The sequence below is a fragment of the Oncorhynchus clarkii genome, chromosome 31 (genome assembly GCF_045791955.1).
Source record: "Oncorhynchus clarkii lewisi isolate Uvic-CL-2024 chromosome 31, UVic_Ocla_1.0, whole genome shotgun sequence".
Classification (NCBI taxonomy): domain Eukaryota; kingdom Metazoa; phylum Chordata; class Actinopteri; order Salmoniformes; family Salmonidae; genus Oncorhynchus; species Oncorhynchus clarkii.
In genome coordinates this window covers 32952235-32968602 of record NC_092177.1, presented here as the reverse complement: position 1 = coordinate 32968602, position 16368 = coordinate 32952235, and the positions used below count along the sequence as shown (strand labels likewise).

Genomic DNA, 16368 nt, shown 5'->3' with positions numbered 1-16368 from the left:
GTGGGACATGAGACAGCAGAGAGACATAAGAAAGTATTGAAACGGAAAGATGGATGTAACACATATAGAGTTACAAAGGGAGGGTATATTAATTGAAAGTTTCAAAGTTTACCAGTAAACTACCAGAATTTTGGTATCTTTCAAGGATTTTATGTAATCTATCACAAGACATCTAGTGGCCCTTTTGAATACTTCAGATTATCACAGGTGTCTGTAATTATCTCTGGCCCTCGGTGTGGCCTAATCACATGTAAAATATCTGAAATAATTAATTAAGATAAAAATAAAAAAAATACAGTGACAGCTGTAAAACATGATCCTAAATACAAACCATCAAGTTAGTGAATACCATTGGTGTTTTAATGAGGGTTTCATCATGAAATATCCATTATATTTATAGGTAATGTTGGCGGATGAATGGCACGACAATGGGTCACAGGATCTTGTTACGTCATATCTGTGCATTCAAATTGCCATCGATAAAATGCAATTGTGTTCATTGTCCATAGCTTATGCCTGCCCATACCATAACCCCACTGCCACCATGGGGCACTCTGTTCACAATGTTGACATCAGCAAATCACTCGCCCACACAACGCCATACATGCCATCTGCCCGGTACATTTGAAACCGGGAATTGTTTGTGAAGAGCACACTTCTCCAGCATCCCAGTGGCCATCAAAGGTGAGCATTTGCCCACTGAAGTTGGTTACGATGCCAAGCAGCAGTCAGGTCAAGACCTTGGTGAGGACCACAAGCACACAGATGAGCTTCCCTGAGATGGTTTCTGACATTTTGTGCAAACCCACAGTTTCATCAGCTGTCCTGGGCTGGCGTGGTTACCCTTGGTCTGCAGTTGTGCGGCCAGTTGGACGTACTGCAAAATTCTCTAAAATGACGTTGTAGGTAGCTTATGGTAGAGAAATGAACATTACATTTTCTGGCAACAGCTCTGGTGGACATTCCTGCAGTCAGCATGTCAATTGCACGCTCCCTCCAAACTTGAGACATCTGTGGCATTGTGTTGTGTGACACAACTGCACATTTTAGAGAGGCCTTTTATTGTCCGCAGCACAAGGTGCACCTGTGTAATGATAATGCTGTTAAATCAGCTTCTTGATATGCCACACCTGTCAGGTGGATGGAGTATCTTGGCAAAGGAGAAATGCTTGCTAACAGGGCTGTATACAAATTTGTGCACAACATTTGAGAGAAATAAGCTTTTTGTGCATATGGGACATGTACAGGATATTTTATTTCAGTTTATGAAACATGAGACTAATACTTTACATGTTGCATTTTATATTTTTTGTTCCATGTAAATTAGTCAGATTTAACAGGTCAAGGCAAATCTCAGATCTAAGGGCAGAGTTCGAACAAAGCAACATTCTGTTTAGCTGAGAGAGTGATAGTTTGGGCTAATCGACTCAATAAAACAATGCTTACAACATCAAAACTTATATAAATGTAATCTCTCTCTCTCAGTGCAGGGATACTTGTTTTGTCCCATCTTGATTAAATATCTGTTTTCATATTAAATCCTATATAGAGTGTTCTCTTGATCTATTTTGAGAGTAAGCAAACAGTGGGTTAACTTCCTTATCTGTCCAGGAATGATGAATTGTGTTCTCCACATTGACTTCTTGCATCCTGGCTTTCCATGGCCCTGTTTCTCTCCCCTCCCTAACCCTTTTCTTACATATTTTCTCAACCTCATTCTGAATTATCCTCATTAACTTTAGTATTTTTAGTCTCTGTGAAACCAATTGGAATTTCATGCTTCTTTACTTTTTTTCATGAAGAATGTTAAGAATGTTGGCCGCTGATCGTGGGTATGAGTAAAGCCTTGACTGTAAAGATCAGATAATATTTAAGGATTTCCCCTCAAACCTCTCATGTCCTGTGCTATTGTGTCAGTGTGTGGTTAACAATAGCATGCTTCATATCCTCTATTTTCACATCTCTTTCGTCCATTGTGTCCTCGAATGCAGAGCCCAAATCAACAATCAGTGGAAGGGGACGTATGAATAACTTGACATAGGAAAAGACATTAACGACCTACCGTATGTACAGTTCTTTGGACCATCATACGAAGTTACATATGGGAGTGTTTCTAAAATAAAAGATACCCATATAGAAAGACTTTCCCCAAAGCATGGAGCGATTAAAAAAATAATAATAATTGTACCACACCTGAGAAAAGTGTGGATTCAAAAGTCCTAGAGACCTCACAATTGAACCTTCTGGTACCTTCTTCCAGGTGATCACGGGGGTGGGGATTCCAATGGCCTCGCAGCTCAGGTACACTTGGGAGCCTGTGACATTGTAGACCTCACCAGGGGCCGTCACAATGACAGGTGCTGTGGAGGAGAAGAAAAAAGTGAGACGATTGAGTGGATTTATCATCTCCTTCAAATCAACCTGTAATGCTTATCTTTTAACTTGGGCGGAATCAGAGATAGCTCTGCTGAAATCCACTGGGACTAGCTGGTACAGGTCGGAAATTGTCAAAGCAGAAATATCCTAACTGAGAGATGTTCTGATTGATATGTGATACATGTATTATATAAATGAACAGATAGCATCTCCAGTCCATTTAGCCATCCAGAAAGGAATGAATGTGCCATTTGTTTTTTTAGGTTAGTACAGTAAGTGAAGGAGTTGATATAACATGGACCATAATGAGTTTAGAATGAATTCTGTTAGTGAGGAATTTAGTGAAATATTAAGCATACTTTCTCCCTTTAGTTCTCATGCCAGTCAGAATAAGTTAAAAAGTAACTCTGTTTGGTTTCTCAATATGAACACTGAACATTAACTGTCATTGTCTTTCAAACATTGGGACAGGTTTTACGCGGATTTGCACAAATTCACAAATATTATTTAATCTGATAAACAAAACTTCTAGTAATGTGCTTGGCTCCAAAATAATTTTCTGTTTTTATGGATCAAAAAAATGTGTGCATTTACAGTTGAAGTCGGAAGTTTACATACACCTTAGCCAAATACATTTTAAACTCAGTTTTTCACAATTCCTGACATATAATCCCAGTAAGAATTCCCGGTCTTAGGTCAGTTAGGATCATCACTTTATTTTAAGAATGTGAAATGTCAGAATAATAGTAGAGAGAATGATTTCTTTCAGCTTTTATTTCTTTCATCACATTCCCAGTGGGTCAGAAGTTTAAATACACTCAATTAGAATTTGGTAGCATTGCCTTTGAAATGGTTTAACTTGGGTCAAACGTTTCGGGTAGCCTTCCACAAGCTTCCCACAATAAGTTTGGTGAATTTTGGCCCATTCCTCCTGACAGAACTGGAGTAACTGAGTCAGGTTTGTAGGACTCCTTGCTCGCACACACTTTTTTCAGTTCTGCCCACAAATGTTCCATGAGATTGAGGTCAGGGCTTTGTGACGGCCACTCCAATACCTTCTCCAGAAAGTACGATCTTTGTCCCCATGTGCAGTTGCAAACCGTAGTCTGGCTTTTTATGGCAGCTTTGGAGCAGTGGCTTTATCCTTGCTGAGCGGCCTTTCAGGTTATGTCAATATAGGACTTGTTTTACTATGGATATAGATACTTTTGTACCTGTTTCCTCCAGCATCTTCACAAGGTCATTTGCTGTTGTTTTGGGATTGATTTGCACTTTTCGCACCAAAGTACGTTCATCTCTAGGAGACATAACTTGTCTCCTTCCTGAGTGGTATGACGGCTACGTGGTCCCGTGGTGTTTATACTTGCGTACTATTGTTTGTACAGGTGAACGTGGTACCTTCAGGTGTTTGCAAATTGCTCCCAAAGATGAACCAGACTTGTGGAGGTTTTCATTTTTTAAACAATTTTTCCCATGATGTCAAGCAAAGAGGCAGCGAGTTTGAAGGTAGGCCTTGAAATACATCCACAGGTACACCTCCAATTTACTCAAATGACATCAATTAGCCTATCAGAAGCTTCTAAAGCCATGACATTTTCAGGAATTTTCCAAGCTGTTTAAAAGCACAGTCAACTTAGTGTATTTCAACTTCTGACCCACTGGAATTGTGATACAGTGAAATAATCTGTCTGTAAACAATTGTTGGAAAAATTACTTGTGTCATGCACAAAGTAGATATCCTAACCGACTTGCCAAAACTATAGTTTGTAAACAAGACATTTGTGGAGTGGTTGAAAAACTAGTTTTAATGAAGTGTATGTAAACTTCCGACTTCAACTGTACATAACTTCACACTTCTGACACATAATACTTTGCATGTGGGGCACAAGTGGGGACAGAAGAGTAGCTTTACTGAAATCTTATTTTAGTTGTGAAGACTCGGCTTTGAATGACAGGGGTTGCAAAGTGAAGGCCTCCTTAGGATAATATTAATGATGCCACATGCCTATGGAAGATTGAATAGGGTTGTCTTCTCAATACTCCAACCCAAGGAAGGATATGATCACGACTATAATAAATAAGCACTGTCTCATATATTGGAGGTAGAGGCCCCTGTTATTTTGAGTTCCGGGGGAAATTTACCGTTACCAGTTAAGTATGGTCAACAAAATTCTCCCCTGAAATAGGCCTAGCTAATAGACCCTGAGAAAACAAGAACAACATGGAATGGTGGCCTTGAACTTGAACCTAACGTAGTGCTATCTTTGACCTCTCTGCGAGCCTTAAGGGCGCAGCTAAAGTTGCTCTCTGACCTTGCCCTGTTGGATATGGGCAATTTAGTCTGGGTCTTTTCGCGTGTGGTATGACTTTTTTTTCTGCCAGGCAGCGTTTTTTTTTTTCTTTACGTCCCGAACCCTTTCGCCTGCCTAATCCAAAACCTGCACGCAGTTCTAATTAATCCTGTAAAGGTTCACTGAACTAAACACTGAAGCCAACGGGCTTTGCTGTAAACCAACAGCGCCTGTCTGTGTGTATGTAGGCGAGGCGCTGCTGTTTGATTGACGGCCATTCTCCTTTACAAAATGTAAAATCCCTCCCTTGGAGGGTGGAATTTCAGACATGTCTGTTCAGGGCCGTGGAGGGTGCCACCCCAGAGTGGAGACAATGGCTTTCAGCTTATTCAGTGGCTGTCTTTAGTTAACTCTGGTTATTTTGCAAGGGTTGTAGAGGTAGACTTTGTCCACACCCCGTGGACAGTGCCACAGATTTTCCATATTTCTCAGCCAGTTCTATCCAGTAACTGGAAAGCACTCATGTCTCTGCATGGGTCCAAAGACAAATCAGTGCACTGTGGCAATGATGTCCAATAACAATGTAAGTTGATGGTGCATTGGACAATAGTCAAATCAATATCATTTAGAATCAGTTCATGCAAGGCAAACATTGACAATAGATGAGAAACCAGCAGTGATTAATACATTACCATAATTTACAGTAAGTTAATGGTTAATTAGCTTCCACAAGAAATCTTAACGTTGTTTATTATAACTAAATTACTGAGAAAGGAGAAACATGAGTCAATATGAAAAGTGAACCATCACACCAAAATGTAATATTTTAGGCACCTTGGTGAACTATTGGCTATCAGGCTAAAATGTATTTGAGCGAGATCCGAATTATTTTAGTGCAATACACAAAATATTAGTGTTTCCAAATAGACTGAATTCAATTTCCACTATAATAGAAGTGTCCTCCATTCTCACCTGTTGCGCATTTTCCTTTATTCAGGACTTTTATTTCAGGCTTCTCCTCGCTCACCGCTTTCAGGCTGGCAACTTTCAAGTCGCAGCCAGTTTTATAGGTCACTCCATCGGAGCCACACACTTCGTATTTGGTCTTGCAGGCGCAAACTCCGAGCTTTGTCTTCTTGTTCTTGTCGCTCTTAACGCACTCCAGTCCAGAGGCGCAACGCTTGGCTGTGGTTCCGCGCCCCCTGCATGGCTCCCCCTCTCCAGCCGCGCAAAGTGAACAACAACCGCAGGAGTCGAAAATCGTGCCAGACTTGCAGCCTACCTCTGGAAGAGCGTCGCACAGACTGGGTTCACAAGCGCCACAACTGCGCGGCACTCGGTCCGCAAATGCGGACGTAAGTGACAACAATAAGACCACAGCGAAAAACACTAACATGTTGCTTGCTGAGATGACAGTTGCGGTTCTGTGTGTGTTCAGACTCTTACAATGTGAAGCACTGTACAGTTATCAGCGATTTTGTTGAAGATCAACCACGCCCCTAAACTCCATCTTTGATTTCCATGTCACCATTTACTTACTTTGCAATTAACCAAATGCCACAGTTAATACAAAATGTTTTATTTTACTGATGTAACTTAAGTCAATTACTTCAACTTTGAGCACATCTGATGTCATCAATTTCTGGATCACAAAATAACACACCTTTCATGCAATTTACACTGGGAGTTCAAAGTACAAATGTAGTATCCATTGATCATCCATGACTGTGGTCGTTATCTTAAATACGTACATTTCTTGCATGTCATTTGCCAGTTAGTCTTCAATCACAACACCAAGTTATCCTGGGTAGAACAGGGAGTGGTTACCTTTCAAAGTAAACCTGCATGTACATGCTACAGTATATACCAGTCACAAACAGATCTTGACACTGACTTGGTTTGTCAGATATGGACGTGTTGGATACTCCATGTCCACAAAGTCTGATTCTCTCCGATGGACCGTGGTCCACTCACTTAGTTTACTGGTCACCAACCCTGGTCCTGGAGAGATACATGGTGTACAGTGCAGGTGTTTGTTCCAACCCAGTGCTAACACACGTAATTCTTCAACTCATCATGAAGATTGACTGAATCAGGGGAAGGGGCTAGCTATGGCATTGACATGATTGGGGGCTACAGTCTCTTTCTCTACTATCAGATGGAAAACATCTTTCACTTGATGTATTTGGAGACAAAGGAAGAAGTGATGTCCCTGTAAGGCGTGTCCGAGTCGGAGCGCGTGGGGGGGATGCGGCACAGCCTCCGGAAGCGAGGCGAGCGCAGGAGCAGGTTGTGGCCCAGTCCCACAAAACTGGAGCTTAGCCAGTACAGAGCCATGGACTGGGGAAGAAAGAGGAAGGGAGAAAGAGAGCGTTCAGCAGAGACAAATAAGCAAAGTTGAATTCCATGCATAGCCGTAAAATTTAATTCAACCGAAAGCTTTAGAAAATGAGGTGCATACGGTTAGCCCTTCATAATTATATCGGAAAAAGCATTACCAAACATCACCTTGCTAAAATATATCTAACTAAACCAAAGATCGTGAAGAGCTTCTGATTTTTTTCAGTCTCCCTTTGCAGCATTTCACAAGGCCTACTCTCACGTGGACTAGTGCGTTTTGGGTTCCTCTTCGGCAGTTTCTTATGCAACTACGATGGTGCTCCGAGGGAGACACAACAAAAATTACGCTCCAGATTATCGAATCAGATTGAGGGGGGGGCTAGATTGGGAGGCTGCATCAGTGTATCTGGGGAAGATAGGAACAAGAGAGGGCTTTCAAAGCCAGATGGGGGTCTTCAGGGACAAACAGGGTTTGTCTGTGGCAACATCTGCCCAACTGTAGAGTGTACAGAGTGTGTATGTGTCTTTTGCAGTGTCCCAGATAAGCGGGACGTCCTGTGCATGGGTCTGTGGACTTGGTGGAACTATCACCAAAGTCGGGGAGAAAACATCCTCAGTGTTTTTTCTGCTATCACTATTTAGGTGGCCTCCTAAACAAAGTGTTTGTCTCATCCATCCCTTATGTAATGTGATGGGTGGATAGGCGCACGGGGCAATGGAGGTTATGCCTGTCTGGGCAAGAGGGAGACAGAGGTGTGGCTGAAGTCTTTTGTTTCAGCGCTAGTGGGAGGGTGTTGCCATAGGGATGGCTAGTGAAATGTGCAAGCTGTCTTAATTTACGGGGGGAAAGTGATGTGGCATGTTTAACAGCTTTTGTGAGGACATGTTGTTGAAGGACAAATGGTTTGTGGTTGCGTGTGCTGACACATACAAGCATGCAGACACACACACACACTTACGGAGGGCACGGTGGCAGCTATGGGTATCATCAACAGAGAGATCCCTCTGATAAAGTTGGTCACATACTTCTGGAACTTGGATGCTTCCATTCTCCGCAGAGCAAATACCTGACAACACAAATAAACTAGACTGAAGGGAAACATTCGCGGTGAAAATCTCGACATTCTCATTGCTACTGGGAAATGAATTCTGGTTTTTAATATATATTCACGGGTCAGTGAGGGATGCAGAATGACCAATCTCTCATTGTATTTGTCACATGCTGTGTAGACTAACAGTGAAACGCTTAAAGGGATACTTCAGGATTTTGACAATGAACAGCGCTACTTCCCCATAGTCAGATTAACTCATGGGGACCATTTTTATGTTTCTGCATCCAGTATGAAGGAAGTTAGGTAGTTTCGCAAGCCAATGCTAACTAGTGTTAGCGCAATGACTAGATGTCTATGGGATCTACTAGCTTGCTAGCAGTTACCATAGACTTCGTCATTGCACTAATGCCAGTCAGCAACTTCCTTCTTGCTGGACACCGAGACATAAAAATGGTATCCACGAGTTCATCTGACTCTGGGGAAGTAGATAAAGGGCTTCATGGCCAAAATCCTGAAGTATCCCTTTAAATCAAAAACAGATGTGACTATCACAAAACTAGTCCGAACCAAGCGAGCAACTCACATCACTATCTTTTTTGCGTCCCAGTAGATAATCTACGATAGTATGTTCTGTCCTAGCCTACATTTGAGTATTTCATTACACCAAAACCTGACACTCCACTCCACCCCCTGAAATCTATTGTGAGTTGAACACAAGTCTATCTGAAAGCGTGTTAGGTGAGGAGTGTCCTCTTGTAAAAACTGCCACAGGGTCTGAATACTAGGTGGATCAAAGCTTTAATCTAAAAGGTTTCCCTGTTGTGTGTAACGGAATGGAGGTGTTGCTCAAGCCGGGTGTGTTAGTTCGACCAGGGCCTCACCTCTGTGATGAGCAGGTTGATGAGGCCCAGAGAGACAGGCATGATCCAGGTAGAGTCAGGCAATGTCAGGTCGGAGAACCATAGAGTTCCCCCTACTGCCAGCTCTGTCTGCAACGCTGAAAACAAAAATCATATGAAATATTCCATTCTAAACTTAAAGCAAAATAAATGTGATTATGTAGCTTGTAGAAGATACAACAGACGATTGTGATTCAAGTCCGTGGTGAGTGTGGAGGTTTACCGGTGGCAGCATCAGACACCCCCAGGCTCAGGTTACGCAGGGCCAGGGAGAGGCATACCCACATGGGCAGCTGCACCCATACCAGCAGACTGGCCTTGAAGGGGTGGCAGTTATCCCTCACGTACAGCTCAGACACTATCCTCTTCAGGTTCTTCTTGAATTGGTATCTAATGGGACACAAAAGGAACCCAAATGCCAGGCCATTAAGGAAGTTCCATTTTTAAAGTCACTACTTTTAAAACCTCATAGCGGACTTTGGAAACCTGATACAGTGTAATATCAGTTGAACAACATGGAACTTTCCCATAGAAGTTCTAAAAGGTTAACTGTCATACACCATTACATTGACAGATAAGACCGAGAGCACTTTTCTTTGAAGAAAATCTCAAACTGCATGGAAGTGTGTTGTGTTTTGGTTAATATTTATAGACTGTGGTTTCAGAGTTGGTGCCAAGCTCCCAGAGGAAGCCCTCCAGGAGCCCAGGTCAAAGGTCAATTATTCACCGGCAGTGTTTTTCCGTCCAGCCCTTCTCTTTGGCCCGCACCGAGATCTCGTAGCGCAGCCTCTTAGCCAGCTCCGCTATCTCCACTTGCAGGGCTTCAACCTAGCTGGAGGCAAAGAGGAGCATGGGGGTCAACTTTGATTCAACATGGACTCCCCCTGAAATGTAGCCAAAAGTTCTAAATTACACAACCCACATTAGTAACCCAAAACTGGACATGGGTCGTAGAGGGAATCAGACTGGCCAGGGAGCCCGGTCACGAAGGACCACTCTGTGAGTTATGACAACAAAACATTCAACCTGACTGCTCCTTTTTTAAAATCAAGTTCTCAAAGTCCTCCAACAGTCCGGGACCTTGATGTATTACAGCCAAATATCAAAGTCAAAAAGCTGTTTTTCTCATGATGACTCATCATGGAGGACATTCATAGGCTTGAGTAGAATGCTGCTGCGTGTGTGTGTGTGTGTGTGAGGCCTGTGGGAGCGATATGCTGACCCTTGCTCTCACACAGTGGGAGAGAGAGCAGCACTGGGGAGGGGAAGAAAGATAGGACGACGACACTGGGGGGAAAAAAACTGGAAAAAGAAACAACCGACAGCTGAGGAGGAGTGGGAAAGAATGCTTAATAAAGGCCAAGGGCTTAGCAATGTTTGCACAGTCACAGAGAAACATTGGCTGACTTTAAATTGCCCGTCGTAGTCCCCCAGAATGTGTGTAAACATCTTCAAGTTTCAAGTGCAATAGTGAATAAGCAGCAGAGAAAATCTTCCCATTGTGACTATATCATGTTCCACAGCCCACTTGTTTCACACAACAATATGGATGAGAACTTCAAATCCTGTTTCTGTACATTTACATATCAAATTGTTAAGCAAATGATCCATTACTCCAGTGGTGCATCTCAACAGTCTAACGTAGCTTCCTCATCTCTTTTCCTTGACCTGCACCCATATGTATTTACAAAATAGGTGAAACCAATAGTCGACGCTTCCTGGATATTCGCTTTCAACTTGCCAGTTTCTTGCACATCTGTGCAGACGAAGGAAATAAGACGAGGAAGAATGCCACTTGACTTTAGACTATAGAGATGCACCCAAGGGCTTCTCAATCTCAACTCTGCCCGTTAGGACCAGTGTGGGCTGAAAGAAAAAGAAAAAAACACTACAATATAATGCTTGGTTCTTGATGCAACACAGACCTTTGCTATGATGACCGCCTGGTAGGCTCCAAGTGGCAGTGTGACAACTGTCCTCAGGGCCACAGTGGTGCATACGATACTGGCCCACCATGGTAGACCTGTGGTCTGATGGACAGAGATCAGTAGCTGCTCAGTCAGATGGACAGGAGTAGAGTCTGCTAGGCTCTCATACCAGCCTGTACCGCTGGTTGTAGATGCTGGTCTACATGGCTGAAAGCATATAGTTGATTTGAGAGGCAGACTAGGACGGAGGCGTGGTAATGTGGCCACCCAAAGAGGGACGTCGCTGCGGTATGTTTTGTGGTGGTCACAGGCAAAGGGAGCGTGGGAGATGCTTCGAATGGGAGGCCTGGGTGACAGGTGGCTGATTTGATGTAATATCCACAGTGAGCCAGGTCTCACGTTCACGGTCATCTTCAGACACAGCATTGTCACAAATCTGTAGAGGAGAGGACCATTTTTAAGACGTAGGCATGGGCAAAATAAGTTGCACAATAGTATGGAAATCAATCACCATTGGCACATTTTGATTTAGCCTAGCTAGCAGCAATGACTGGCCCTTCTGTAAGGGAGACATACACGCCACCTAGCTAGCTAGCTACACAGGCAACAAGGTCAATGGACATTGGAACTTTTTCGCTTTGCAGTAAGTTTTCCATTACTTTAGGGCAGGTATTCCCAAACTGGGGTACGGAATGCCATCTATACATTTGGGTAAGGTTTTTTTCTCGCCCGAGTAGGCTCGTCCCACTGCCAAAAATAAAATTAAACCATCTAGTGTTCAGCGAAATAACAACACAATGTCAAATAATTAACACCCAATCACGTCAACCGTTACTCTCTCGCGGGAATTCCACTAACGGTCCGTATGTAGCCAAATGTAGTTGCTGCTCATTCCGTTTGCTTGAAAATGTATTTGAAAAAAAAGTAAGGCCCACGTCCATAGAGACACATACCAGCTCTACTGGTAGTACTGCTACTACCAGCAGTACTACACCTGCACCTGTCGACGACAAGTCGTTCTGCTTCCACGAGCACATCCAATACTAGCATCAGTATTTCTACATTTGTCGTTAGCCCAGCTAGCATGGACACTGACAGTTGTGAATCTGATGCAGCCGAAGAGCTACTGCACCATTACTCGGGAAAGCACCGAACAGACGGGGACGTTGGACCATCGAAGAGGCGCAAATATGATGAGAACTACATTGATTTGGGGTTCACTTATATTTGGGAGTAGTGCCTTTCCTCAGCCACAGTGTGTTATATGTGCAAAAGTACTATTTCACAACTCGATGAAACCTTCACTCTTGTGCAGTCATTTAAAAACAAAACATGCCAATTTGGATCGAGAATTAAGATGACTTTTGAGAAGTAAGACATGTATAAAAGCAACAGATACCATTAATAAGAAGGGGCTAGAAGCGTCTTATATGGTGAGCTATCGAGTGGCTAGGACAGACAAGCCCCATGTTATTGTGGAAGACTTAATTCTTCCTGCTGCCACGGATATGGTTGGGACAATGCTGGGGGAAAAGGCAAAAAAAAACTATACAGACAATGCCTTCATCAAACAACACTGTTTCATGATGCATCAGTGACATGGCAGGAGATGTTTTGAAACAATTCACATATAAGCCAGTGAATTATATGCGTTATAGCTGGAAGAGTCAACAGACGTGGCGGGCCTGGCACAGCTCCTGGTATATGTCCGTTAACGTTTATAGGGTGGTCAATTAAGGAAGACATCCTCTTCTGCAAACCACTGGAAAACAGGAGAGCATATTTTTAAAGTACTGGACAGCTTTGTGTCATCAAATGGACTTTGGTGGTCAAGATGTGTTGGTGTCTGTACTAATGGCGCAAAAGCCATGACAGGAAGGATGATGATGTGATATGAACGTAAAGGGATTTATGTTTCTAGAACACTACCGCAATTGAGAATCAATTGATTCATGTTTAGATGGCGTATTTGACTGTTTTGGTTTCCAGAGCCAATTCACCTTTAAACATGATGTAAGGTCATTGGATCATAAGGAGTAACGTTAGGCTCCTTTAGTCCATTGTGGGGCTAGTACTGCACATAAGCTATCTAATGTGAATCGATTCTCAATTGCGACATGGTTCTAGAAACAAAGCGTTTTACTTTTATCACATCAATCATATACACTAATCAAAATACACTTACTGGACACTTAACGGGCTTTATCACAGTTGACACTTTTTCATGGACAACACTTTCTGGCGGCCTTCAGGTACACACAGGTGTTTGGAGCATGTTAGATGGCTAATTCATGAGCACAGGTGGTCCGGTCCACCTGTCTTCCATAAACACGGGCTGCAGCATGGAGATATGGCCATGTAGGAAACCTAACCTTACAAAAAGTGTATCAATTGAACGTTTTGTTTTTTGAAAATTGTTTCTCGCTGATATGGAAGATAAAGGTCCTCATGCTTCCAAAACAGCAACGCAAGCGATGCGAGTTAAATGTTCGGACCGAGAGACGGGGCTTTTAACAAAACATCCGGTGCAGAAGACACCTTCGTCCAATGACTCTTGTGTAATGGAACTACGAGTCATGAGGCTAGTCAGTGACATGCAATTTGCTAGTTATAGCATGTAGTTCGGACAAAATAATACATTCTCACCTTCGTTCCACTTGCAGAAACTAATATTTAAACGTCTGTCCCAAATCTATACATTACAATGCCGCACGCTAAATCTAGTATTAATTTATGATTTCACCTCCAGCTGCCAAACGTGTCGAGGAAATATGACGTCTGGAAAACAGTTAATACGTCTGTGAGAGGCTAGAGTATTAGCACCACCTTGTGGAGAAAAATATGTATGCCCTGATACCTGCAATTGATCATGAAGGAATGCGTATTTAACATTTAAAAAAAAACTTTATTTAACTAGGCAAGTCAGTTAACAACAAATTATTATTTATAATGATAACGTTGCACGTTAATGTATTAGGATACTTAGGCTATTTTTATTTTGTATTTATTATGGATCCCCATTAGCTACTTTTCCTGGGGTCCAGCAAAATTTAAGGCAGTTTATACAATTTTTAAAATATTACAATACATTCACAGATTTCACAACACACTGTGTGCCCTCAGGCCCTTACTCCAGAACTACCACATATCTACAGTACAAAATCCATGTGTATAGTGTGTATGTTATCGTGTGTGTATGCATGTGCCTGTGCCTATGTTTGTGTTGCTTCACAGCCCCCACTGTTCCGTAAGGTGTTTTTTTGTTGTTGTCTGTTTTTTCAATCTAATTGTACTGCCTGCATGAGTTACTTGATGTGGAATAGTCTATGGCTCTATGTCATGGCTCTACATAGTCATGGCTCTATTTAGTACTGTGCACCTTCCACAATCTGTTCTAGACTTGTGGACTGTGAAGAGACCTCTTGTGGCATGTCTTGTGGGGTATGCATGGGTGTCCGAGCTGTGCGCCAGTAGTTCAAACAGACAGCTTGGTGCATTCAACAATAAAAGTAGTGATGAAGTCAATCTCTCCTCCACTTTGAGCCAGGAGAGATTGACATGCATATTATTAATATTAGCTCTCTGTGTACATCCAAGGGCCAGCTGTGCTGCCATGTTCTGAACCAATTGCAATTTTCCTAAGTCCTTTTTTGTGGGACCTGATCACACGACTGAACAGTAGTCCAGGTGCGACCAAACTAGGGCCTGTAGGATCTGCCTTGTTGAAAGTGCTGTTAAGAAGGTAGAGCAGTGCTTTATTATGGACATACTTCTCCCCATCTTAGCTACTGTTGTTTTGACTATGACCATTTACAATCTAGGGTAACTTCAAGCATTTTAGTCACCTCAACTTGCTCAAGTTCAACATTATTTATTACAAGATTTAGTTGAGGTTTGGGGTTTAGTGAATGATTTTTCCCAAATACAATGCTTTTAGTTTTTGAAATATTTAGGAATAACTTATTCCTAGCCACCCACTCTGAAACTGACTGCAACTATTTGTTAAGTGTTGCAGTCATTTCAGTCACTGTAGTAGCTGACTTATTGTGTTGAGTCATCCACATACATAGACACTCTGGCTTTACTCAAAGCCAGTGGCAATTCATTAGTATAGATTGAAAAAAGTAATGGGCCTAGACAGCTGCCTTGGGGAATTCCTGATTCTTCCTGGATTATGTTGGAGAAGCTTAAATTTTTTAAAAACACCCTCTGTCTTCTTTTAGACAGGTAACTCTTTATCCACAATATAGCAAGGGGTGTAAAGCCGTAACACATACGTTATGCCAGCAGCAGAAAATGATCGATAATGTCCAAGAGCGCACTGAAGTCTAACAAAACAGCCCCCACAATCTTTTTATCATCAATTTCTCTCATCCAATCATCAGTCATTTGTGTAAGTACCGTGCTTGTTGAATGTCCTTCTCTATAAGCATGCTGGAAGTTTGTTGTCAATTGGTTTACTGTAAAATAGCATTGTATCTGGTCAAAGACAATTTTTGCCAGAAGTTTACTAATGGTTGGTAGCAGGCTGATTGGTTGGCTATTTGAGCCAGTAAAGGGGGCTTTACTATTCTTAGGTAGCGTAATGACTTTTGCTTCCCACCAACACTGGGGGCACACACATTCTAGTATGCTTAAATAGAACATTTGGCAAATAGGAGTGGCAATATCGTTCGCTATTATCCTCAGTAATTTTCCACCCAAGTTGCCAGACCCCGGTGGCTTGTCATTGTTGATTGACAACAATATTTTTTTCACCTCTTCCACACTAACTTTACGGAATTCAAAATGACAATGCTTGTCTTTCATAATTTGGTCAGATATACTTGGATGTGTAGTGTCAGCATTTGTTGCTGGCATGTCATGCCTAAGTTTGCTATTCTTGCTAATCAGGGTGAGCTTCACACAGTGGACTTCCTCCTGGGGCACGCTGGCTTAGTGCTAACAGTATAAATCTGGTTCATAGGCACAGGATGACTGCACACAATAGCTGTAGGATCAATAGAGGCCTTCAGGGCAGTTAAAGGGACATAGATTAGGTTACTTACATTGTGTCTACCAACGCCCCTGGTGTAATGTACATTTGCTGAATCATTATGACAACTCTGCGTCACAATGGTAGGGATTAGCTGAGCTGGGCTTGGGTCATTGATAAGTCATTGTCTCAACGCAGCCTTATAGTGCTGTGAAAGGATCCAGGATCCCACATGATTTTAGTGGATCCCATCCTCCTTATAAAATGTGTTTTGTTTCCGAAATGTATTGAAATCTAATAAGTGGGACCGTGGGTGCAATCCTTGGCCATACGAGTGAACCCACTTGGCACAGATGTCAATTCAATGTCTATTCCACATTGGTTCAATGTGGTTTCCTGTAAATGACGTGGAAACAACGTTGATTCTACAAGTGTGTGCCCAGTGGGTCTTTTTCTCGTGCAAGGGTCTGGACACGGTGTACTGTAGAAGGATATTGAAATAAACTT

General features: G+C 42.4%; 2 protein-coding genes across 3 annotated transcripts in view; both read right to left on the bottom strand.

Moving 5' to 3' along the window:
* The window catches only part of LOC139390982 (insulin-like growth factor binding protein 7), a 30047-nt gene extending 23923 nt beyond the window's left edge, over nt 1-6124 (bottom strand). The window contains exons 1-2 of the mRNA XM_071138423.1: nt 5640-6124; nt 2251-2360 (exon numbers count right to left, since the gene is read on the bottom strand). Of these exons, the coding sequence (XP_070994524.1) occupies nt 2251-2360; nt 5640-6063 (534 nt within the window). The 5' untranslated portion in view covers nt 6064-6124. The remainder of the gene's footprint in view (nt 1-2250; nt 2361-5639) is intronic.
* Nucleotides 6125-6233: 109 nt separating this feature from the next.
* Nucleotides 6234-13673, bottom strand: LOC139390753 (cytochrome c oxidase assembly factor COX18). 2 transcript variants are annotated; one of them, XM_071138100.1, is made up of 7 exons: nt 13533-13673; nt 10884-11322; nt 9686-9786; nt 9182-9348; nt 8941-9056; nt 7967-8074; nt 6234-7007 (listed from the first exon to the last, which is right to left on the bottom strand). In XM_071138100.1, the coding sequence occupies exons 2-7, from the start codon at nt 11310-11312 to the stop codon at nt 6840-6842; spliced, it is 1089 nt and encodes a 362-aa protein (XP_070994201.1). In that variant the 5' UTR covers nt 11313-11322; nt 13533-13673; the 3' UTR covers nt 6234-6839. The 2 variants fall into 2 exon arrangements, with proteins under 2 accessions (XP_070994201.1, XP_070994202.1); XM_071138101.1 differs by having other exon boundaries at nt 13072-13666.
* Nucleotides 13674-16368: the final 2695 nt, after the last annotated feature.

Excerpts from the sequence above, each read along its gene's own strand:
- LOC139390753 (XM_071138100.1), bottom strand. The coding sequence starts at position 11,312 with ATGCTGTGTCTGAAGATGACCGTGAACGTGAGACCTGGCTCACTGTGG. Across the intron at positions 9,787-10,883 it reads AGGCGGTCATCATAGCAAAG|GTTGAAGCCCTGCAAGTGGA; the intron begins GTCTGTGTTGCA and ends GCCTCCAGCTAG. Across the intron at positions 9,349-9,685 it reads TGGACGGAAAAACACTGCCG|ATACCAATTCAAGAAGAACC; the intron begins GTGAATAATTGA and ends GTGTCCCATTAG.